Source organism: Ursus maritimus, unplaced genomic scaffold, assembly GCF_017311325.1.
Source record: "Ursus maritimus isolate PB19 unplaced genomic scaffold, ASM1731132v1 scaffold_12, whole genome shotgun sequence".
NCBI classification, from domain to species: domain Eukaryota; kingdom Metazoa; phylum Chordata; class Mammalia; order Carnivora; family Ursidae; genus Ursus; species Ursus maritimus.
Window position 1 is genome coordinate 41,957,111 of NW_024423564.1, and position 25,446 is coordinate 41,982,556.

Here is a 25,446-nt window from a genome sequence, read left to right on the forward strand (position 1 = left end):
CAGTACCATGCTGTCTTTGTGATCACAGCTTTGTAGTACAGCTCGAAATCCGGCATTGTGATGCCCCCAGCTTTGTTTTTCCTTTTCAACAGTTCCTTGGAGATTCGGGGCCTTTTCTGTTTCCATACAAATTTAAGGACTATTTGTTCCAGTTCTTTGAAAAATGTCCTCGGTATTTTGATCGGGATAGCATTGAAAGTGTAGATTGCTCTGGGTAGCATGGACATTTTAACTATGTTAATTCTTCCAATCCATGAGCATGGAATATCTTTCCATCTTTTTATGTCTTCCTCAATGTCTTTCAAGAGTGATTTATAGTTTCTAGAATATAGGTCCTTTACATCTCTGGTTAAGTTAATTCCAAGGTAACGTATGGTTTTTGGTGCTATTGTAAATGGGATGGATTCCCTAATTTCTCTTTCTTCGGTCTCGTTATTCGTGTATAGAAATGCAACTGATTTCTGAGCATTGATTTTGTATCCCGCCACGTTACTGAATTGCTCTATAACTTCTAATAGTTTGGGAGTGGCTTCTTTTGGGTTTTCCATATAGAGTATCATGTCATCTGCAAAGAGAGACATTTTGACTTCTTCTTTGCCAATTTGAATACCTTTGATCCCTTTTTGTCGTCTGATTGCTGTTGCAAGGACTTCTAGTACTATGTTGAATAATAGTGGCGAGAGTGGGCATCCTTGTCGAGTTCCTGATCTTAAGGGAAAGGCTTCCAGCTTTTCCCCATTGAGAATAATATTTGCAGTAGGCTTTTCATAGATGGCTTTTATGAGATTGAGAAATGTACCTTCTATTCCTACACTCTGAAGGGTTTTAATCAGGAAAGGATGCTGTATTTTGTCAAATGCTTTTTCGGCATCGATTGAGAGGATCATATGGTTCCTGAGTCTTTTCTTGTTGATATGATGTATCACGCTGATTGATTTGCGAATATTGAACCACGCTTGCATCCCAGGTATGAATCCCACTTGATCGTGATGGATAATCCTTTTAATGTACTGTTGGATTCTATTAGCAAGTATCTTGTTGAGGATTTTGGCGTCCATATTCATTAGGGAAATCGGTCTGTAATTCTCCTTTTTGAGGGGGTCTTTGCCTGGTTTGGGGATCAAGGTAATATTGGCCTCATAGAATGAGTTTGGTAGCTTTCCTTCTGTTTCTATTTTTTGAAATAGCTTTAGGAGAATAGGTATTATTTCTTCTTTGAATGTTTGGTAGAATTCCCCAGGAAAACCGTCCGGGCCTGGAGTTTTGTTATTTGGAAGGTTGTTTATCACTGACTCAATTTCTTCATAATTAATTGGCCTGTTTAAGGAATCAATTTCTTCCGGTTTCAATCTTGGTAGTTTATAGGTTTCCAGGAAGGATTCCATCTCTTCCAGATTGCTTAGTTTATTGGCATATAGCTGTTGATAAAAATTTCTAATAATCCTTCCAATTTCAATGGTGTTCGTCGTGACCTCTCCTTTTTCATTCATAATTTTAATAATCTGGGTCCTTTCTCTTTTCTTTTGGATAAGTCTTGCCAGTGGTCTGTCAATTTTATTGATTCTCTCAAAGAACCAGCTTCTAGTCCTGTTGATCTGCTCTACTGTACTTCTGGTTTCTGCTTGATTGATTTCAGCTCTAATTTTGGTCAACTGCTTCCTCGTGCGTGGATTAGGCCTGTCCCTCTGTTGCTGTTCCAGCTTCTTGAGGTGAGAATATAAAAACTGCATTTTAGATTTTTCTATTCTTTTGAGTGAGGCTTGGATGGCTATGTATTTCCCCCTTAGGACTGCCTTTGCAGTATCCCATAGGTTTTGGACTGTTGTATTTTCATTCTCATTGGTCTCCATAAATTGTTTAATTTGATTTTTGATTTCCTGGTTTATCGAGTCATTCCTGAGCAGGATGGTTCTTAGTCTCCAAGTGTTTGAGTTTCTTCCAAATTTTTCCTTGTGGTTGAGTTCCAATTTCAGAGCGTTGTGGTCTGAGAATATGCAGGGGATAATTTCAATCTTTTGGTATCGGTTGAGACCTGTTTTGTGTCCCAGAACATGGTCTATTCTTGAGAATGTTCCATGGGCATTAGAATAGAATGAGTATTCTTTGGTTCTGGGGTGTAGTGTTCTATATATATCTATGAGGTCCAACTCGTCGAGTATGGCATTCAAAGCCTTTGATTCTTTGCTTAGTTTTTGCCAGGGTGTTCTGTCTATTTCTGAGAGTGGAGTGTTGAGGTCCCCTACTATTAATGTATTTTTATTTATATGTCTCTTTATTCTGGTTAAGAGTTGGCTTGTGTATCTTGCTGCTCCCCTGTTGGGGGCATATATATTTATAATTGTCATATCCACTTGTTGAATACTTCCCTTAAGAATAATATAGTGCCCTTCTGCATCTCTAACTATAGTCTGTAGTTTAAAATCCAATTTATCTGATATGAGAATTGCTACCCCAGCTTTCTTTTGAGGTCCATTTGCGTGAAAGATGGTACTCCATCCCCTTACTCTCAGTCTGAATGCATCTTTGGGTTCGAAATGAGTCTCTTGTAGACAGCAAATGGATGGGTCATTTCTTTTTATCCAATCTGCAACCCTGTGGCGTTTTATGGGATGGTTCAAACCATTTACATTAAGACTGATTACTGAGAGATATGATTTTAATGTTGCCATGTTGCCAGTAAAGTCTTTGTTTGTATTGGCTGTGACTTTCTGTTCTGTATCACTCTTGGGGCCTTTTTACTTTTATAGAACCCCCCGTAATATCTCCTGTAGGGCTGGTTTCGTGGTTACAAAATTGGTTAGTGACTGGCGATTCTGAAATGTCTTTATTTCTCCATCAATTCTGAATGACAGCCTTGCTGGATAAAGGATCCTTGGCTGCATGTTTTTCTCTGAAAGAGCTTTAAATATGCTCCCCCAACCCTTTCTCTCATTCCAGGTCTGTGTAGACAGGTCTGACGTAATTCTGATGCTTTTGCCTTGGTACGTGAGAAATTTCTTTGCCCTGGCCGCTTTCAATACTGTATCCTTGCATCTAATATTTGCGAATTGCACTATGACGTGACGTGGCGTAGGTTTGTCGTGGTTGAGCTTGGGAGGGGTCCTCTCTGCCTCTTGGACACGAATGTTTGTTTCCCTTGCTAGATTAGGGAAGTTTTCAGCTACAATTTGTTCAAATATCTCTTCTAGACCTCTGTTTTTCTCCACCCCCTCGGGGATGCCGATGATTCTAACATTGGATCGTTTCATTGAGTCAGTAATCTCCCGTAACCTACATTCGTGGGCGTGGATTTTTTTAAGACCATCTTCTATTTTCATTTTTTCCTCTATTAACCCATCCTCCAATTCACTAACCCGTTCCTCTGCTTCTGCGACCCTGGCCGTCAGAGCCTCTAGTTTTGCCTGCATTTGGCTCATAGAATTTTTAATTTCTGTCAGATTCGCTCTCATTTCTGTCCTTAGGGATTCTATATTCTCAGTAACCTTTTCGTTAATAGTTTTTTCAATTCTACTCATCATTTTGACCATCGTTACTCTGAATTCCATTTCTGATAATTTGGTTACATCCATATCCATTATTTCTGTGGCAGAGGCCACAGAATCACTGTCTTTTCTTTGCTGGGGGGGGCTTCTCCTTCTTGTCATTCTGATGAAGAGAGGTTGCGGGGTTTCCAGAGCCCAAATTATTGACTGGGTCCCAGGCCGTGCCCCTTGTTTTATAGGGATCTTAGGGATGTGGGCTTCTTCTTTAAAGATTTTATTTATTTATTTATGTGGCAGCCAACCAGCGAGAGAGGGAACAGAAGCAGGGGAGTGGGAGAGGAAGAAGCAGGCTCCCAGCGGAGGAGCCCGATGAGGGACTCCTTTCCGGAACGCCGGGATCACGCCCTAAGCCGAAGGCAGGCGCTCAATGACTGCGCCACCCAGGCGCCCGGGTTGTGGGCTTCTTGATTTTTCAGCCTCAAATCTCAGCCTCTGTCTCAGAACAGAGGGATCGCGGACCGTTCTTCACTGATGTTCTGGCCACTTTAACTCCGTTACTGTTGGTGCTGCTCAACCCTGCAGCGTCCCGGGATGTGCGCCCCACACCTGGCATCCCGCTCCCGGAGCTCCGGCCCTCAGTCTGGTCGCACGTGTTCCCCCGTTCATGGTCTCAGTCTGCTCTCTCGCGGGTGCTGGTCCGCGAGTCCGCCCGCTCCCCTGTGCAGGTGGCTACCGCTTCCCGGTGCCCTAACGCAACAGCTCCCTCCCCCTTCCATTTATCTTCCGATATCTGTGTGCGGTTTCATGGCTCCCCGCTTCGTACCTCAGTACTCAGCGCTGGAGATATTCATTTGTAGATCCAGATGTATCTTCCTGCATCTCAGGCTGATTCCGTGGATGTTCAGGCTGGTCTGGTACCTATCCAACTCGACTCAGGGGACCGGCTGAAAAAGGGGTCCCCTACTCCTCCGCCATAGTAACTCCCTCCCAGGTAACCAATTTTTTAAGTCAATAGCCTTAATGTCATGTATACTAAGTTATCTGGCCTTTGGCTATTTTAAAGTGCATTAGCTTTATAAGGGGCTCTTTTTTTTCTTTGATACTGAAAAAACTTTTTTTCACTTCATGCTTGTGTTTTGGATAAGTTAGCCTATCTCAGCTAAATGAGAAATACATATATTTTAATAATAATATACATAAATTTATATATATAAAGTTTGGGGATTTTCATAAAATTCTAGCCAAAAACATTGTCATTATACTTTAAAAGAGTGAATATTATGGCATATGAATTATATCTCAATTTTTTAAAAACTGCTTATTACACTATTTAGTGTCCGTGTTCAACATGAGCCACATGACAATAACTTAACAAAAGATCTGAAAACTTTAATTCCTGCTAATTTAAGAATGCAAACATAATGTTAGAATAACCTAGGAAATATATCATGAATTTGTCCCTTAGAATTTTCTCTCTTTTAAATATCAGCTCTCAACTTACCATTGGTTATATGCTAGATCTGCATAATTCCATGCTTGTATTCTTTAAAATGCTGATTTATTATGGTAAGTGCTTGTTATAAGGCAAAGAAGTAAGAGGTGCTATCAACAAGATGGTAGAATAGGAAGCATTAGATTCTTCTTTCCCCACTGAGACACTGACTTAACAATACATAAATTTTTTTGTGAGAAATCCAGAAACCTGTTAAAAAGCTCCTACACCACATGCAAGCACGAAACCAGCTACATTGACGCCAATAGAAAAAGACATGGCACCCACTTTCCAGAGCTCTGCTCCCTTACGGAAAAAGTTGGAGAATATACCCAACATTCTGGCTTTTTTGGGGGTTGTCCCAGGGACTGATTTCTGTCTGGTCTGTCCCAGAGGGCACACTTCCAATCTCATTTTATGAAGCCGGCATTACCGTGATACCAAATCCAGGCAAAGAAAATAGAACTATGGGCTAATATCCCTTATGAATATAGATGCAAAATCCTCAACAAAATACCAACAAACTAAATCCAATAGCACATTAGAAGAATTATACACCATGACCCAGTAGGATTTATTCCTGGGTTGCAAGGATGGTTCAACACACAAGAATCAATCAATGTGATTCACCACATTAATGCAACAGAGTGAGGGGGACCACACAGTTATCACAATAGATGCAAATAAAAGTATTTGATAAAATCCAACATCCTTTCATGATTAAAAAAAAAACACCCAACAAGTTAGGAATAGAGTGAAACTATCTCAACATAATAAAGGCCACATATGACAAGCCCATGTAGTTAGCATCATACTTACTGGTAAAAAACTGAAAGCTTTTCCTCTAAGAGCAGTAACAGGGCAAGAGTACCTCCCCTCACCACTACCATTCAACATAGTACTATAGTCCTAGCTAGGACAATTAGAAAAGAAAAAGAAATAAAAGTCATCAAAATGGGAAATGAAGAAGTAAGATTATCTCTGTTTGTAGATGACATGATTTTATATGTAAAAAACCCTAAAGATTCTACAAAAAAAATGTTAGCAATAATAAACAAATTCAGTAAAGTTGCAGGATATACCAAAAACAAAAATCAGCTGTGTTTCTAAATATTAACAATGAGCAATCTGAAAAGGAAATAAAGAAAACAATCCCATTTACAATACCATTAAAATACTTAGGAGTAAACTCAACCAAAGAGGTGAAAAGACTTTTACATTGAAAACTGTAAGACACTGCTGACAGAAATTAAAGATGACACAAATAAATGAAAGACATCCTGTGTTCATGGACTAAAAGGCCTAACATTGTTAAAATATCCATATTTCCAGAAATAATCTACACATTTAATGCAATCTTATCAAAATGTCAATGCCAGTATTTACAGAAATAAAAAAATCCTAAAATTCATATGGAACCACAAAGGATGCTAAATAGCCAAAACAATCTTGAGAAAGAAGAACAAAGCTGAAAGCCTTACACTTCTTGACTTCAAATTATATTACAACACTACAGTAATCAAAACAGTTTGGTACTGGCATAAAGACAGACATAAAGACCAAAGGAACAGGGTAGAGAGCCCAGAAATAAATCCATGCAAATATGGTCTAATAATTTTCAATTAGAATGCCATGAATACACAATGGGGAAAGAACAGTGTCTTCAACAAATGGTGTTGGGAAAACAGGGAATCCATATGCAAAAAAGAAAAGGGACGCTTATCTTACACCATACACAAAAATCAACTCAAAATAGATCAAAGACTTAAATTTAAGACCTAAAACTGTAAAACTCCTATAGAAAGTATACAGAAAAAGCTTTAAGACATTGGTCTTGACAATGATTTCTTGGATTCAACACTGAAAGCATAGCCAAGAAAAGAAAAATATAGACAAAGGAGGACTACATCATGTTTGACAACTTTTGTGCAGCAAAGAAAAAAAATCAACAAAGTAAAAAAGCATCCTACAGAATGGAAAAAATATCTGCAAACCACATCTTTGATGAGTTAATATCCAAAATATATAAGGTACCCTCTCAACAATAACAAAACAAAACAAAAACCCAATTTAATAATGGGGCAAAGGACTTGAATAGACACTTCTCTAACGAAGGCATACAATTGGCCAATTGGTATATAAAAAGATGGTCGACATCCTTAATCATCAGAAAAATGTAAGACAAAGCCACAAAGAGATATCATCTCATAACTTTTAAGATGGCCATCACTGAAACAACAGAAAACAACAAGTGCTGGCAATGATGTGAACAAATTAGAAATTAGAACTCATGCGTAATGCTGAGAATGTAAAATGGTACAGCTGTTATGGAAAACAGTATGGAAGTTCCTCAAAAAATTAAAAATAGAACTACTATGTGATCTGTCAATCCCACTTCTGGGTATTTACCCAAGAGAATTGGAAACAGAATATCTAAGAGACAGAGAAAAAGAGAAACAAAAAGACACAGAGGCAGCAGAGATAATATTCTATTGCAGAAGGGTGGGGGGACAGTAGTTAAGAACCTTACTTATATTCATACAAGTCATACCATGTGATTTCCACACAGAAAACTGAAGTCTGGCTTTGAATGTACTTTGATGATACCTTCTATTATATATTTTCAATCTGAAAGAGTTTTGCATAGCTAAACAAAAGAATGACAGAGAAGGATCTGTTTGCAGCCCTCAGATCCTCATAATCCTAGAACATGTACCATGATGAAATTTAAGTAAATTAATAAATTAGCAAATTAATAAATCAGAGGAATTTAACATTGGACTTTGGTTTTTAGAGGGCTATAACTTCATATACGTGCTTATTATTCTGTAAGTAATCATATTTCTAATATGCTTGATATAAACCATATATATGTTTAAGTTTTCATTGTAATATTACTTTGTGGTGTCTGCCTCCCCTAGCCACAGCTGACTAGCCTAAATGGTAGACATGGTCCCAAGTGGTAGTATATTAAGTTGGCCAGAGATCTATGACTTAAAATAGTCTACCTCAAAAATTTAAGTTAAATATTGAGGAAAATTTGAGTGGATGCCATGAGGTAGAGATGTCTGACAAACTATAGCTCTGTGCAACCCAAAGTTTGAGGGAGCCAGAATTATAAGTCTAAGTGTTTCTGGCGGGTCTCAATTCATGAATAAAAGAGTAAAAATTCAATTTGCCATGTATTTTAAGATACCCTTTAAAACTGGCACAGAGCTATTAAATATACATTTAAGGCATTATATAATATAGACACGTACTTTTCATTCTGCCTTTGAAAATACACATGGTTCCTAACGATACTTAGAAGTCAGAAAATTCCTCTTCTCTCAATCCTATCTTCTTTTAAATATGCAAATCAATATTAGAAATGAATGGTAAAACCTAGCAAAAGGGCTAACATAAACTTTATAGAGTAGCTAGAATTTTTACAAGCAATAATTTTATATAATTATGTAGAAATTGTATTTATTACTGAATCCACCAAAAGGCCATTCTTACCTACCGATGTTTGCTTTACATTTTGCCAAGGTTATGCAAAAACTTACCTCATCTATGACTTACATATAGAACTCATCTCTGCTGAAACTGCTTAATAAGCCAAATTTGTCCCTGGTAACTTTCCCTGTCAATCTCTTGCTACTGTTCTTCCACATCCTTTGTACTTTTCTAATCCTTAAACCATTGCTCTAGGATTATCCTGATATGCTCTCCCTTTAACAAAATGTAGTTATACTGGGTGCAGCCAGATTATGAGTTTAGGCATCTAATAAAAATGAACTTACTTAAAAGGTTAATGAGGAACAACATTTCAAGTGTAAGCCTTTTAGACAATGCCTAGGATTGAAATGATCTAACCTGAAGGACAACTGAGTATAAATTTTAGGCAGCATTTGGGATCCAGAAGCTTTTGGCTTACTCACAACACATAGTGGTAAACATGCAACCTATGCCTAGGTTATTCAATCTTAAGTACTGAAAAGAACAGTAAGCTATTTATTTGAACACAATTTCTCAATTATCTGTGTGTAATATATGGAAACTTTTTCTTTAAGTCAGAACATTTATTAAAGCTGTTGAACATGATTTCAGTGTCACTAGACTTCTAATGATTTTACTGAGGGCTTTCCATGAGCATGAGATGTATAAGCTATACTCAGGAACAGATGTTACAGTTATACCGAAGACTGAAGGCAGCCAAGCACAGAGACAAAGGACACAGACTGTGGGCTTAGCTTTGGTTCAAACCACTGCTACTCACTAGCTGTCTCTTAACCAATTTAAATATCAGGTCCCTCAACCATGAAATGGATGTAATAGTAGAGAATTAAATGAGAAAATACATATTAAGCACTTGTCTAGTATAGTCTAAGTACATAAGAACTCAATATACGTTAGCTATTATTATTAATCAGTAGATAGTCTCCTGAATATGTCTTTGATGTTTACTATTATTAGTGGCTATTATTTTTTAAAACTAAAGAAACAAAATAAAATAATACAGTAATAATTTGACTTAATATGTTCGTTATTTTATTCAAAGTGAAAATGACTTGTTTTTTCTGATTAAAAAATACGTATTAACTGACATTCAAATCATAAAGAAAATTAAAAGAAAAATGGAGAAAAATTAGTGAAATTTATACATGCCAAGATATACATTGTTATTACTTCAATGATACTTCTTTTTTTCCAAAAGCAGGACTAATCTACTATCTGTGTCTTTCTGTTTTTGAAATATAATTGTAGAGCTCTTGTTTCATGACTACTATTCATAAACTAGCCATAACAATGGAAAGGTAGGTCTCTTGAGAAGCAGAGAGAGTAGAGGTAAAATGTCTGGCACCATCCTGCCTGTGTCCAAATGGCAACTTTACCACTTACTAGACATATCATCTTGGGCAAGTCACTTAGGCTCTGCATCTCAACTTCCTTATCTGTGAAGTGGAGTTGTTAATAAGGATTAAAGGCATTAATGGATAAAGTACTTAAAAGAGTGCCCAGTACATAATAAGTAATACATAAGAGTCAACTATTATTATAAATGGTCATACAAAGGTACTTATGATATGTTGTTATATAAATATAAAGCAGTTCATAAAACCAGTTATGTATAATCTTATTCCATTTGTATAAAAAGAACAAAGTACATATTAACATATCTATTTATATATATAAGCATAAAATGATTGAAAGACTATACATAAAACTGTTAACATGATTATCTCAGGAAGAATTTTCACTGGTTCTATAATGTTGCAATTTTTACGACCCTTATGTAAGAAAAGGGAACTATTAAAAATGCATTTTTTGAAGTGGAGAAAATAAAAAGAGAAAGAAAGTAGAAGAAAATAACAAAACTCCTGGTTTTCAGAAAGATGACAATAGTTATTATTTTTTCCTGCTATCCCAGGAAAAGAGAGTTTAGAGCTTATAGAGAACTAAAGTCACTATTAGTGGAAGTAATTTATAGTAATCCTAAAGTATAATTTCCCTTTACTAAAGAGACGTTATTTTCTGTGCTTCCAAGAAAAATATTCAAAAGGAAAAGGAAAACATTCAAGTACGTTTAAAATTGCTAATAAATACACCTAAGGCTATCAAATTTAACAGAAAGGTGGCTGAAGCATAAACTACTAAACAACCATATTTCTCCTTTATTTTATGGGGGCAAGGATGCCACCTCAAGCTTGAAACACCTTTGATGTCCAAACTGTATATGTTCTGCCTAATTTATAGAGGAACAAGGCCTATAAAATTCTAAATTCTAAAGCAAAGTTTCCAAATGTTGTTTAATATTGAATGGCAGCTTTTCTGAGAATGAATACAGTGCCTTTTGGCAGATGTCATAAACTTTTTAAGTCTCAGTCTCCTCAGCTATAAAGTAGGGAAAATATCCGAAGAGGTTTAAGTGAGAACATGCAGTACTCATGCAGAACATGACAGCCTAAAAGGAATCATCAACCTGATTTTAATATTATTTTGTCTAATGTATAGACTGTGCTTTCAGTACTTCACAAAAATACATTCTTGCTTGAGCTGAAGTTTTAGACTTAAAAATATTAGCTCTTAGCTGTTATGCATGCCATTTATGTCCAATATGTCTCTCTCAAATGTCACCAGTTACATATAATATCCCAAATTTCTGACCTATGCTGATGACAGATCACCATCTATTGTGATGTCACCCAGTACTTTATGGTAATATTTCATATGATATTTTTTCTGGCTACAGTTTAAAGGGCACTTCCTGTCTATGGAGTAAAGCCTACCACATTATCAAAATATGTAACTGAAGGATTACAGTATGACTTCCTGTGATTTTATTTCTATGTTGTTGCCATAAATAGCAATGAGTAAATCTTCTAAAATATGTCGTAAGACTTCTTGTCCAAGAAGCAATATATTCTGCAATCTCATTGACAAAATTGTTAAACGACCATCCTTGCAGTTTTTGGGTCAGTGGGGATATCACTGTTATGAACCTAGGATTTACAGAACCCTGGCAAAAATTCTGAGGTGTGTCGACTTGGATGGGTTTGACATACTACTCTCAGATTATATTGCATTTGTGGAAAAATCAGGATACCGTTTCGAACTAAATTTTAATCTTGAATTTACTGAAATATGTGTGAATACAATTCTGTACTGGGTTTTCGCCAGAAAAGGTAATCCTGACTTTGTGGAACTGCTTCTCAAGAAGACAAAGGACTATGTTCAAGACAGAAGTTGTAACCTGGCACTGATATGGAGGTAATAATCTCATGTTTTCACCATAAAAGGAGTAAATTTCTCATTAGGAGATTATATTACTTCTTTTTTTCTAAAATGAATACGCATAGTGGCTATATATGGATAAGGAATCCTGAATTGATTGCTCATTCATTTGTTCACTCCTTCATTATTTATTCAATAAATGCTCCCTTATACATACATTATTATGTACCAATATATTTCTAGCGGTTCCGTTCTATAAAGTTTACATGTTGGTGGTCAAGGTAATGGCATGTTCACCAACTTAGATTTCTCTAACTAGACAAAGACATTATTTTGGGTAATACCATGATCTCTTCTTGAGAATACCAATAATGTTTATCTATAGTATGTATATAAAATGACTTTCAAGGTATAATTCAGAATATTCACACATATTCACTTAATAATAGTTATTAAACATAATAATTCCCTTTTTGTATGTTAAACATTGATAAATTCAACTCCAAATTCTCCAAGATTGAGCACAATGAAGCCAAATACCTGATTAAGTCTGTTATAGAACCAAATTTTCACATAGTCTGAAATGTCAAACTAGCTAATGAATACTACTGAGGATCTTATAGAATAAAGTATTCAATGTGACCTCTTTGTAAAGTCCATAATATAGATTGTAATGTTACTTAGTTTGCAGTAACTCCTAACTCACTCTACAGTTTTGGGTACTGGTTTGATTAGAACCAATGTGCATTTGTTCACTCATTCAACAAATTATTTATATACCACCTTACTGTGGATAAGGCACTATACTAGCTAGGCACCATGACAGGAGAAAGAATACAGTAAAAAAAACAAGACAGACAAGATCAGTTAAAGACTAAACCAATCTAGATTCTGCCTGAAGCAGTTGTTCTCTTGATTGTGTATCATTGTGATATTGGAGTACCACTAGATTGCTTTCCTTAATGATCACCCAAGTATGTGAACTAATAGCTGCATTCTGGAATATCAGTAAATAGAACCCCCAAATAGTACCCAATAGTGTCCCAAGCTGGGCTAAGTAACACCTATGTGTGTCCTGGCAGGCCCATGGAAAAGAAAAATGGAGTAAAGCAGAGGGAGAGAAGATAAATTTTTAAAATTTTAAGTGGGACGCAAAAGGGGAAAACTGAAAGGAGGGGAAGGAAAATGAAACAAAGAGAAACACACAGTGGGATATGATGCAGTGCCATTAACAATTGTCTTAAGCGACTGTTTCAAAATCGAGAAATTTTCATTTAAATATATCCACAAGGTAAAATACATTACTAGCCAATTCTATGTACCACAACATGATCTGGGTCTTTCAGAATCATAGCATTTTATTTAGATTCGGATGGGATCTATGAATTCATTAGCAAACTTCCACCCTGGTCAGCAATCCTATGTTGAACATCCCTGGCTGATGTTCTATGGTCTCTGCTTGAACAACGCTAGTAGTAGTTAACTATTTTGTGAGGTAAACCATTCCTTTACCCAGGGACCCCTCTGTTTCCCAGCGATACCTCTTCTGTTTCCCTCAAAGATTTTACCCAGTCCCATGACTTTAAATATTATGTGTATGCCAATGACTCTCCAGTCTTTCTCTCCAGCCCTGACCTTTCCTCTGAGCTCCAGATTCCTTCTATATAAAGTCGTCTACTCAACATCTCCACAAAGCATCTCAAACTCAACAGAAATAAAACAATATTAATCTAATTCACTCTCTCCCTGTCAACCTGCTCCTTCCCCTGAATTCCCTACCTGACCAATGGTCCCTTTTTTTCTATCCTCTTGCACAAGACAGAAATCCAGGATTTATTCTTGGTTCTTCTCTTTCTTGCATCAACACATTAGTAAGTCCTCTTGATATGTCTCTAAAACATATCCCAATTATACTTTTCATTTCCTTCATTTCTAACCCAGGTGAAGCCACATTCATCTCTTGCCTGCACAACTTCTATAGACTGCCAAAGAGTCTTTCAGCTTCCACTCTTCCCTCTCAACCCTTTAATCTATTCATGACTCAGAAGCCTGAACAACCTTATAAAAATGTGAAATATGTTATATCACTCATGCTTAAAATCCTCCAAATCTTTCCCACTACAAGTGAAATAAAATTCAAACTCAATACCCATTTTTTAAAAGTCCTACATGATTTGGTCTCTCACTTTATCAACCAAATCCAATCTCCTGTCATTCTCCCCCTTGAACACTATATCCCAGCCACCCAGACCTTTCTGTTTCTTGAACATCTTCAATTTTCATTTCTGCCTGAAGGTCCTATAATGACTGTTACTTCCAAGTGAAATTAAGTCAGACTGAGAAAGACAAATATCATATGATTTCATTCATTAGTGGAATCTTAAGAGCAAAACAAATGAATAAATAGAAAAAAGCAGAAACAGGGGCGCCTGGGTGGCACAGCGGTTAAGCGCCTGCCTTCGGCTCAGGGCGTGATCCCTGCGTTACGGGATCGAGCCCCACATCAGGCTCCTCCGCTATGAGCCTGCTTCTTCCTCTCCCGCTCCCCCTGCTTGTGTTCCCTCTCTCGCTGGCTGTCTCTATCTCTGTCAAATAAATAAATAAAATCTTTAAAAAAAAAAAAGAAAAAAGAAAAAAGCAGAAACAGACCTATAAATACAGAGAGCAAACTGTTGGTTGCCGGAGGGAAAGGGGGTAAGGAGATGGGCAAAATGAGTGAAGGGGAATAGGAGATAGAAGCCTCCAGTTACGGAATGAATAAGTTACAGGAATAAAAGGCACAGCACAGGGAATGTAGTTAATGATATTGTAACAACATTGAATGGTGACAGATGGTAGCTACACTTGTGAGCACAGCATAATGTATAAACTTATTGAGTCATTGGGTTGTACACCTGAAACTAATGTAACATTGTATGTCAACTATACTCAAATTTAAAAACCAACATTTTAAAAATAATGAAATAATAATAACTGTTCCCTCTGCCTGGAAATCTCACTCAGATCTTCCTATGACTAATTCCTTTTTATCAGGTGGAACACAGTATAAATGTCATCTCTTCAGAGAGGCCTTCTCTGGTCTCACTATCTAAAGAAACCACTCACTCACTATCATAACACTATTTAAATTCTCTGCACAACATCGATCACTATATGTTCATTTGCTGTTGGTTTTTTTTTTCATTGATTTGTTTATTCACTATCCACTGTCATTAAAAGTAAGCTCTGTGAGAGGAAAAACCCTGACTACTTTCTCAACATTGAATCCTCAGTTCCTAGAACTATGTAGATATATTCCAAGAGCTCAATCAAGATTTTGTTGAAAGAAAAAGTGAATTTTTATGCAGCTTTATTAGATTCTTCTTACTCATCATGCACTAAAATCTGTCTCCATTTCTCCAATTCTGCCCCCAGAGCTATGGAGAACAAAGTCTATTTATTTTCTCTCCTAAATAAAAACCTCTCAAATATTTGAACACAGCTATTATGTCCCCAGAGTGAATACCTTAAATTCCCTATTATCTGTTGTTCTTTATTCTTATAGCAACATCATTTTTTGGTCACACTACCCAGATACACTTCAATATGATAATTTTCCCCATTATAATAATGAAGTGTCGAAATAGGTCTCTGGAGGGGAGGAGGTGGAACTAATGAGGGAAAGGAACTTAAGTTTGTTCATTTTTACAACAAACCTGCAATAGTAATCTAAACGCCACTGTATGACAGACCATAAGTGGTTAAAGAGAGATGATACCATTCAGCTAAAATAACAATAATCATTTATTAAGCATTTTCTTAAGTGCCAAACAGTGTGGTATTTTGGGGGGAATACAAAACCAAATAGCCATATTTCCTGATTTTGGAGAGCTCACACACTAGTAAGTGAACCATTGCAATTATAATCATACTATAAATGCAAAAATAGAAGCATGTGCAGGTAGAAAGAACAGAGAAAGAAGTTAACACTATTGGGAAGGAGCAGATACCTGAGAAAGCTCTATAGAAGAGAGGATGTCTTATATTGATTTTTAAAGGATGAAAGGAAGTTTCCTCTTCCTTTAGCCCTTGAAGAAATATAATCTAGGCAGAGGCAGCATGATTAAAACCAAAGGAGATACAAACAACATGTTGCATCCAGTGATTATAAGAATTGTCTATAACAATTGTCTAGATAATTCTGCAATTGCTAGAAAGTAAGATAGGAAATCGGGTAATAGTGAAAGATGAAGCCTAGAAGTGAAAGCCGAAAGTACTTTGTAGGCCATGTTAAGGAATTTAAAATTTACACCATGAGTGATGCCTAACCAGTGAAGGTCAGATTAGTGGTATGAAAAGATTCATCAGCTCCCACTTGAAGACTAGGCTAGGAAGAGAGGCTGGGACTAGAGGCAGGGAGACCAGTCAATAGACTGCTCAAACACTCCAGATACAGTGGCAGCTCCAGAACGTCTACAGACAAAGGGTTGTGGGAAACAATCATTGAAAAGAGGTAGGTGACTGGAGAAGTTCCTTGAAACTGAATTTGCATAGTAGGCACTCTGTGCTAACTCAGCTTCCCTGTGTATCTATAACAGTTTTAGGGAAAGAACTAATTCTACTCTGCCACCATCTTCTCCAACTTCAGGCTATTCTTTGATACCACAACTGTCCAGGTAAAACACAACGAGACCTTAAACTAAATAGCAACAGGGGAAAGAAGAGATATTATTAAATAGAATAACAAAACATAGCGAGTGATTAGAAGCAGAGCATCAGAGAAAGACAAGAGTTAATTTCAAATTTCTAAATTTTAAGACTCATTGATGGTTGTATTAGTTTCCTTTTGTTGTAACAAATTGCCACAAACTTAGTGGCTTAAAATGATACAAATGTATTATTTTTTAGTTTTGGAAGTCAGAAGTCCAAAGTGAAGCTACGGGGCTAAAATCAAGAGGTCATCAGGGCTGGTTCTTTCTAGAAGCTCTATAGGAGACTGGGTTTCCTTGCCAGCTTCTAGAGGCTTCCTGCACTCCTTGGTTCATGGCCTCTTCCTCCATCTTCAAAGACAGCATTGTAGAGTCATAGCTTCTTTACTGACCCTGATTCTATTTTTCTTCCTGGCACGTCTTATAAGGGCCCCTGTGATTACACTGGGTCCACCTGCATAATCTCCCATCTCAAGATCCTTACCTTAATTACATCTGCAAAATCCCTTTTGACAATTTGAGAGGCCATTATCCAGCCTACCACAATGGTCATGCCACAAATCTATCAAGATTATTATCAAGGACATAAAAATTTAGTTTGGGACATAAGAGTTTGCATTACCTAAGGGATATCCAGGTACAGCAGACAGCTAGATAGCATCATCCTTGATGTGTCTTTCTCTTACATTCCACATCTTATCTGTCTGGATATCTGTTAGTTCTAACTTGAAACAATATACAGAATCTGACCATCTCTACTGTTATTCCTTCGTACTAAGTAATTTTCTTCCTCCTATCCCATAACAAATTCTCAGCAGAGGTAAGATCACATTGTTTTTCTATTCAAAATCTCCAATGGTTCCTCCATTCCATTTTGAGTAAAAGATGGAAGTCCTTTCAGTGATCTATGAGGCTCTACATGATGTGGCATCCCATTATCTCTGTCCTTGTTTCCTATTACTCCTCACTCTTTTCACTCTCTCAGTCACAATGGCTCCCCTACTCTTCCCTCACCACTCCAGGAACACTTCTGCCTTAGGATCCTTAAATATCTAAATAGTTAACTTCGTCATCTTCTTCTTTTTTATTCAAATGTCACCTTTCAGTAATGCCCTCTCCTATCATCTTATTTAAAACTGGAAAATGCCCTCATACAACCCCCTAGCACTTCCATACTTCCTATACCACTCTACTTTTTCTTTTTTCTTATCAAATCTTCTAACATATTATAAAAAAATTTTTTTTGGTATGTTCATTCTGTGCTGTTTTCCCTCACTACAATACAAGCAGCCATCTTTGTTACGTTCACTCACATATCCCAAACACCTAAAACAGTGCTTGGCATACAGTATGCATTCAATAAATATTTGTTGGATAAATCAATAGACAGTAATTGAAATTACAGTCATGGATGAAATTGCTTGAGAGCAATAAGTCAAAAGAAAATTAGTCAAAAGGCCAAATCTTCTTTACTTAGATGTTAAGGACAGAAAAAAAGAGAAACCAGTAAAAGATGGTTGAAAAGGAACAGCCAAAGAGGTAGGTGGATAACTTGGAGAAAACAGCCCTACTAAGTTAGGATAAAACACAGTTCTAAGAAAGTCAACTGCCTTAAATATCAGAAATAAAATTATGGAGAAGCATCTCTTAAATTTGGTGGCTTAAAACTAAAAGAGAAGGAGTAGAAAAAATAGAAATAATTAGTATAGCTACAAAACTGAATCATTCTCTGCATGTCTATATGGAAATATTATGCCCCATTTCATAAGCATATATGACAGGTTTTCAGATATAGAGGGTTCAGCTCATTAACTTTACATTTAAAAACTAATTCTTGCTGTGCTTGCCTTATTCCATCCATATAAGTACTGTTATAATTAACTGTCAGTACAGATTAAGCAAATTTTGGTTTACAGTAACATGCTCTTTAAACATGAGGATTAATCATGTCATTTGGGTACAGATTAGACTTTTAAATCTCATTTTAAGCCTATTTGAGTTTTAGTTATGTTTTCAACATTTTTGGTCCAGAATTACTTCTAAAGGTAATATCAATTTTAATATTTTAAAATTGACTAAATTCTCCAAATCTTACCAAGGACCAGTTGTGGTATCTTTGTCCCCCAAGTCTCCTGAATTCCTATACTTAACAATATTCTTAGTCTAATATCTTAAGAGTAAGCAAGATCAGAGGAGGCTCAAGATGATAGTATAGGAGAATCCTAAACTCATTTCCTCCAATGGACACAACAAATCTACATCTGTATCTATATATGTAACAATTCCCCCTAAAAACCAAACAAACAAGCAAACAAAAAACCAAACTAGCTGAACAGATCCTCCAGAGCAAAAGATTAACAGATTGGGGTACCTGGGTGGCTCAGTCAGTTAAGTGTCCAACTTTTGATTTGGCTCAGGTCATGATCTCAGGTGAGATAGAGCCCCCCTGCATCGGGCTCCATGCTGGGCCTGGAGCCTGCTTATGATTCTCTCCCTCCCTCTTCCTTTGCTCCTCTCCCTCCACCTCAAAAAAAAAAAAAAAAAAAAAAGATTAACAGACCATGTTAGATGGGTAGGGGAAGCAAAGCCATGGTCTTGCCAAAAACCCCACCCTTGGCATGCCAACCCACAAACAGGAGGAGTCAAGAGGGATCTCACAAATACAGAGCTTCTCCCTGAGAAGCAAGGGGTTTGTGCCCCACATCAGACACTCTAACCCTTGGGCCCTGCACTGGAGAGATGAGCCCCCAAAACACCTGGCTTTAAAACCAACAGGACTTACATTCAGGAGAAATAGCACTGTAGGAAATGGAGATTCCACTCTTAGAGGATCCACAAGCAGACACATTCACTTTGGGACCACGGACAAAAGTGACAGATTGAAAAGTGCCAGACCATATGTGAAAGAGATTCATTTGTTAACCTTAAAGTATCTGCCAGAAGGGCAGAGCCTGTTGAGACTTTCCAGGAATAAAGGCACCAGTGGACTTCTTTTCAGCATTCTCCCTCTACTTTGCTAGTGTTGGCACAGGTAGGTACCATCTTTGCACTATCCCTCTACCTTACTGCCTACAAGAAACTTACTTTGCATGTAAGGGCACACACAGACTGAAAGTGAAGGGATGGAAGAAGATGTTGCATGCAAATGGAAACTCTCCCCACCAAAAAATGCTAGAGTAGTTATATCAGATAAAATAGACTTTAAAATAAAGACTGTAATAAAAGACAAAAAAATGGGATTATATAAAAATAAAAGGGTCAATCCAACAATAAGATACAACATTTGTAAATATTTATGCACCCAACATAGAAGCATCTAAATATATAAAGCAAGTATTAACGGACCTAAAGGGAGAAATTGACAGCAATAAAACAATAGAAAGGGGATTTAATATACTACCTATATCAATGGATTGACCATTCAAGAAGAAAATTAATAAGAAAATATCAACCTTAGTTGATACATTAGATCAGATGGACTATATATATATATATACGGAGAGAGAGAGAGAGAGAGAGAGGGAGAGAGAGAACACTGCATACAAAAACAGCAAAATATACATTCTTCTCAAGTGCACATGGAATATTCTCCAGAATAGATTATATGTTAGACCACAAAACAAGTCACAATAAATCCAAGACTGAAATCATATCAAGTATCTTTTCCAAACACAATGGTATGACACTAGAAATAAATTATAAGAACAACACTGGAAAAATCATAAATATGTGGAGATTAAAAAATGTGCTACTGAACAACCAATGTGTCAACAAAGAAATGAAAGGAGAAATTAAAAAAATACCTTGAAATAAATGAAAATAGAAATACAATTTGCTAAAATCAATGAGATACAGCAAAAGCAGTTCTAATAGGGAAGATTACTAGGGTGCCGGGGTGGTTCAGTTGGTTAAGTGTCTGCCTTCGGCTCAGGTCATGATCCCAGGGACCCAGGATAGAGCCTCACATTAGGCTCCCTGCTCAGCCAGAAGTCTGCTTCTCCCTCCACCCCTCCCCCTGCTTATGCTCCCTCTCCCCCTCTCTAATTAATAAGCAATTAAAATACTGAAAAAAAAAAACTAATTGTACACCAAAAGGAACTAGAAAAAGAAAAACAAATGAAGCTCAGTTAGTAGAAGGAAAGAAATAAGATCAGAGCAGAAATAAATGAAATACAAGCTAAAAATAAAACAGAAAATATCAATGAGACTAAGAACTGGTTCTTTGAGAAGATAAACAAAACTGACAAACCTTTAGCCAGATTCATCAAGAAAAAGAGTCCAAATAAAAAAATCAGAAAATAAAGAAAAATTACAACTGATACCAAAGAAATACAATAGGATCATTAGAGACAATTATAAACAATTATACACCAAAAATTCAACAACCTAAAAGAAATGGGTAAGTTCCCAGAAACATACAATCCTCCAAGACTGATTTGTGAAGAAATACAGTCTGAATAAACCAATTACTAGTAAAGAGATTGAATCAGTAATCAAAAACTTCCCAACAAACAAAAGTCCAGGACCAGACAGCTTCACTGGTGAGTTCTACCAATTATTCGAAGAAGATTTAATGCCTATCCTTCTCAAACCCTTCCAAAAACTGAAAAGGAGGGAACACTTCCAAACTCATTTTACAAGGCCAGAGTTACCCTAGTGGCAAAACCAGACATGGACACTGTAAAAAATAAATAAAATAAAATTATAGGCCAATATCTTTGATAATTATAGATGCAAAAATCCTCAACAAAATATTAGCAAGCCAAATTCAGCAATACATCAAAAGGATCATATACCATGATCAAGTAGGATTTATTATAGGGATGTAAGGATGGTTCAATCCCTGCAAATCGATCACCATAATTCACATTAAAAAATGAAGGATAAAAATTATATGATCATCTTAATAGATGAAGATGATGCATTTGACAAATTTCATTTTGTCATTATCCATTTATGATAAAAACCATCAACATGATGGGTATAGATGCAAGGTACTTCAACATCATAAATACTATATATGACAAACCCACAACTAACATTATACCCACTGCTTTAAGATTAGGAACAAGACAAGGATGCCCACTCTCACTACTTTTATTCAACATAGTATTAGAAGTCCTAGACAGAGCAATTAGGCAAATAAAATATAAATCAAAATAAATTTTAAAATAAAATACATCCAAATGGAAAGGAAAAAGTAAAACTGCCGCTATATATAGATGACATAATTTTATATATAGAAAGCCCTAAAGACTCCATCGAAATAGTTAAAATAAATAAATTCAGTAAAGTTTCAGGGTATAAAATCAATATACAAAAATCTGTTGTGTTTTTATATACTAACAATGAACTATAAGCAAAATAAATTAAGAAAACAATCTCATTTATAATTGCATCAAAAAGAATAAAATACCTAGAAATAAATTTAACCAAGGAGGTGATAGATCTGTACTCTGAAAACTATAAGACATTGATGAAAGAAAGTAAAGAAGACACAAATAAATGGAAAGATATTTTGTGCTCATGGATTAAAAGAATCACTATTATTAAAATGTCCATATCACCCAAAGCAATCTACAGATTCAATGCAATCTCTATCAAAATTTGAATGGCATTTTTCACAGGATTAGAACAATCCTAAAATTTTTGTTGAAACAGAAAAGATGTTGAATAACGAAAGCAGTCTTGAAAAAGAACAAAGCTGGAGGCATCATGCTCCCAGATTTCAAACTATATTAAAAAGATAGTAATAACAACAGTATGGCATAAAAACAGACACACGGATCAATGGAACAAAATAGGGAGCCCAGAAATAAACCCATGCATATATGGTTAATTAATATTATGGGAAAAAAGGACAAGAATATATAACAGGGAAAGGACAGTCTCTTCAATAAATGATGTTGGGAAAACTGGTCAGATGCAAAAGAATGAAACTAGACCATTATCTTATACCACATACAAAAATTAACTCAAAATTGATTAAAGGCATGAATGCAAGACTAGAAACAATAAAACTCCTAGAAGAAAACATAGGCAGTAAGCTCCCTGACATTGTTCTTGGCAATATTTTTTATTATCTGACTCCAAAGACAATGACAACAAAAGGAAAAATAAACTAAAAAGCTTCTGCACAGTGAAAAAAACAATCAACAAAATGAAAAGGCAACATACTGAATATGACTCCAACATGAAAAAAGAATGAAACTTTGTCATTCGTGACAACATGGAATGTTGTTAAGGCAGACAGAGAAAGACAAGTTAAGGCAGACAGAGAAAGACAAATAACATGATTTGACTTATATCTAAAAAACAAAACAAACAAGTAAACAAAAAACTCATAGACATAGAGAAAAGATGGTTGTCAGAGTGAAGGAGGGTCTGGGGTAAGTCAAATGGGTAAGGGGGTCAACAAGTACAAACTTCCAGTTGTAAAATAAATAACTCATGGTAATGTAAAATACAGCATGATTACTATAATCAATAATATTTTACTGCATGTTTGAAAGGTGCTGAGAGTAAATCTTGAAAGTTCTCATCACAAGAAAAAATTTTTTTCTAACTTTTTATGCGGACAGATGGTAATTGCATGTTTGAAAGGTGCTGAGAGTAAATCTTGAAAGTTCTCATCACAAGAAAAAATTTTTTTCTTTTTATGCGGACAGATGGTAATTAGACTTATATTAATAACTTCACAATGTATACAAATATTGAATCATTGTGTTGTACACCTGAAACTAAAATAATGTTTATCAATTATACTTCAATTAAAAAGAACTACCTGATAAAAAAAAAAAAAGAATGAGCAGGAAGAATAAATTAGATTGCCTTTGAAAAATTTAAATGATTGCACTTCACTAATATTCTTGTTAGGTCCAAAAGCTGCAAAATAAATTTAATTACATACATAGTTTTTTTCTGGAGAATAGTAAAAAAAAGTCAACAAATACTTGAGTGTCTACTCTGGGCTAAGCATTATTCTAGGCATTTAGGGATATAATAGCAGATTATATTGCCCTGTGGAGCTCAAATTTTTATTGCACATCTTGATCATGCATTTATTTTGAAGATGAGAAAATAAAAGATTAGAGGTGTTTAGTTGTCCAAAATGATATGGGCTTAACAGAGGAATGTACAAAGTGTCATGAGAAGAGAAAGTTCAGGTCATCAAAGAAGTCTTTACAAAAGAGTTTATTAGATAGAGTCTTATATGATGAGCAAGGCTTGCCAGAATTGAAGAGGGAGGGGAAGGACATACACAAATCAGAGAACTGTGAAAAATTTGGGCGCAATGGTGCTTTGGGGAAGTGAATACCTATAAGCGGGACAGGGAATGCAGAAGGAGAGTTTAGGAGTTCAATTTGGGATATATATTGGAAGTATATATGAAAAAGATGAGATGTTTGGGACAATACTGATCTGGAGATGATTCTAACAGAGAATGTGTATATTTATATACAGAACTAAGAAGGATATATATAGTAACAATGGCAGAATTACAACAAAAACTCAACTTCTTAATTTCTAAGATGCTACTCTGTACTACACCACACTTTTTTTTTTAATCACAAAATCTGGGCATTTCAACACTTGATGAAGCTTTGGAGATAAACTAGTTGTTCTAGTAATTTTCAAACGGTTCTCTTTGGAGCATCTGACAAGGTAATCACTACAGGGGAGGTTTTTAGGACTTCTTTTTTATTTTATTTTATTTTATTTTATTTTATTTTATTTTTTATTTTATTTTATTTATTTATTTAACAGAGATAGAGACAGCCAGCAAGAGAGGGAACACAAGCAGGGGGAGTGGGAGAGGAAGAAGCAGGCTCATAGCGGTGGAGCCTGATGTGGGGCTCGATCCCACAATGCCGGGATCATGCCCTGAGCTGAAAGCAGACGCTTAACGACTGCGCCACCCAGGCGCCCCATGGGACTTCTAAATACACTTCAACAGAGAACATATCTAATATAAAACATTCTTTTTTTATAGGTAGTTCAGGTATAACAATCCTCCAATGTTACTTTATGCTTGTAAATGAAACATTACTTCTAATCTTTTATTGATAAACACCTACTAATCCTTCAAATCTTAGCTCCAGGGTAACCTACAAACAATGGTTATTCCAGGAAGAGTTAAATGCCTCTCCTCAGTGCTTCTATAGTACACCAAGCGTATGTCTATCATAGCAATTATCATTTTGTATTGTATTATTGAATTATTTTTCCATTTCCTCTACTACACTATAATAACCATCTTGATATAAAGGACTGTGTCCTTCATCTCTCTGTGTCTAGTACTCAGAACACTCTGGACAAGCAAGTGTTCAATTAATTAATGAACAAATGAATACATAAATGCATAAAGAAACTAAGACTCAAAGAGGCTGACTAACCCAACATCACAGAGCTAGTCAGGGGAAACCAAACTTTGAATCTAGAATCCTTAAATCCCCATTGTTTATAGCATTATACAGTGTTGCCTCCATCATTAATTAAATATATGCAATCTTAAAATTCCTCTCTTTGAAGAATGCTTTCCTTGTTCTGCACAGTTGTCCAAAACCAGTATTTATAGTTTGTATGCTGTTCTACAAAACATACTAGTGTTTTATTAGGCCAATCAAGAGAATTCCAGAGACAAAGGATCATGAATAAAATTTCCCTTTCCTTAGTCCTAAAAGCCATTATTATTTGGCCAAATCAAGGCTTTATAATATAAAATCCCCAGTGGTTGGTTATACCATGTCCTATCTACATATAGAGACCAGTTCATTAGCAAACCTAAATATCTATTTCAATTGCAAGGACTACATAAAATAAGAAAAAAATTTTTTTCATTGCTCAAACCTACAAATACCAATTCTAATCTTATTAAAGTTTAAAAAAAAACAAAATTAAGGGAGTTGCAATTATTCCTTTTTCATCTAATCTCCAATTCATGACTGACCAAGAAGAAAACAATCAAAAAGGTATCAAAATGGTCACATAACTTTATTCTATTAATGAACTGAAATTAAAAAGAGCCCTTTACCTTTTCTTTTTTTTTTTTTTTAGATTTTTTTTT

General features: G+C 35.8%; 1 protein-coding gene across 1 annotated transcript in view; it reads left to right on the top strand.

Moving 5' to 3' along the window:
• Window positions 1-11,326: 11,326 nt before the first annotated feature.
• ASB17 (ankyrin repeat and SOCS box containing 17) overlaps window positions 11,327-25,446 on the top strand; it is a 16,452-nt gene continuing 2,332 nt past the window's right edge. Inside the window, exon 1 of the mRNA XM_008690706.1 lies at window positions 11,327-11,727. Coding sequence (XP_008688928.1) covers window positions 11,327-11,727 — 401 coding nt within the window. The remainder of the gene's footprint in view (window positions 11,728-25,446) is intronic.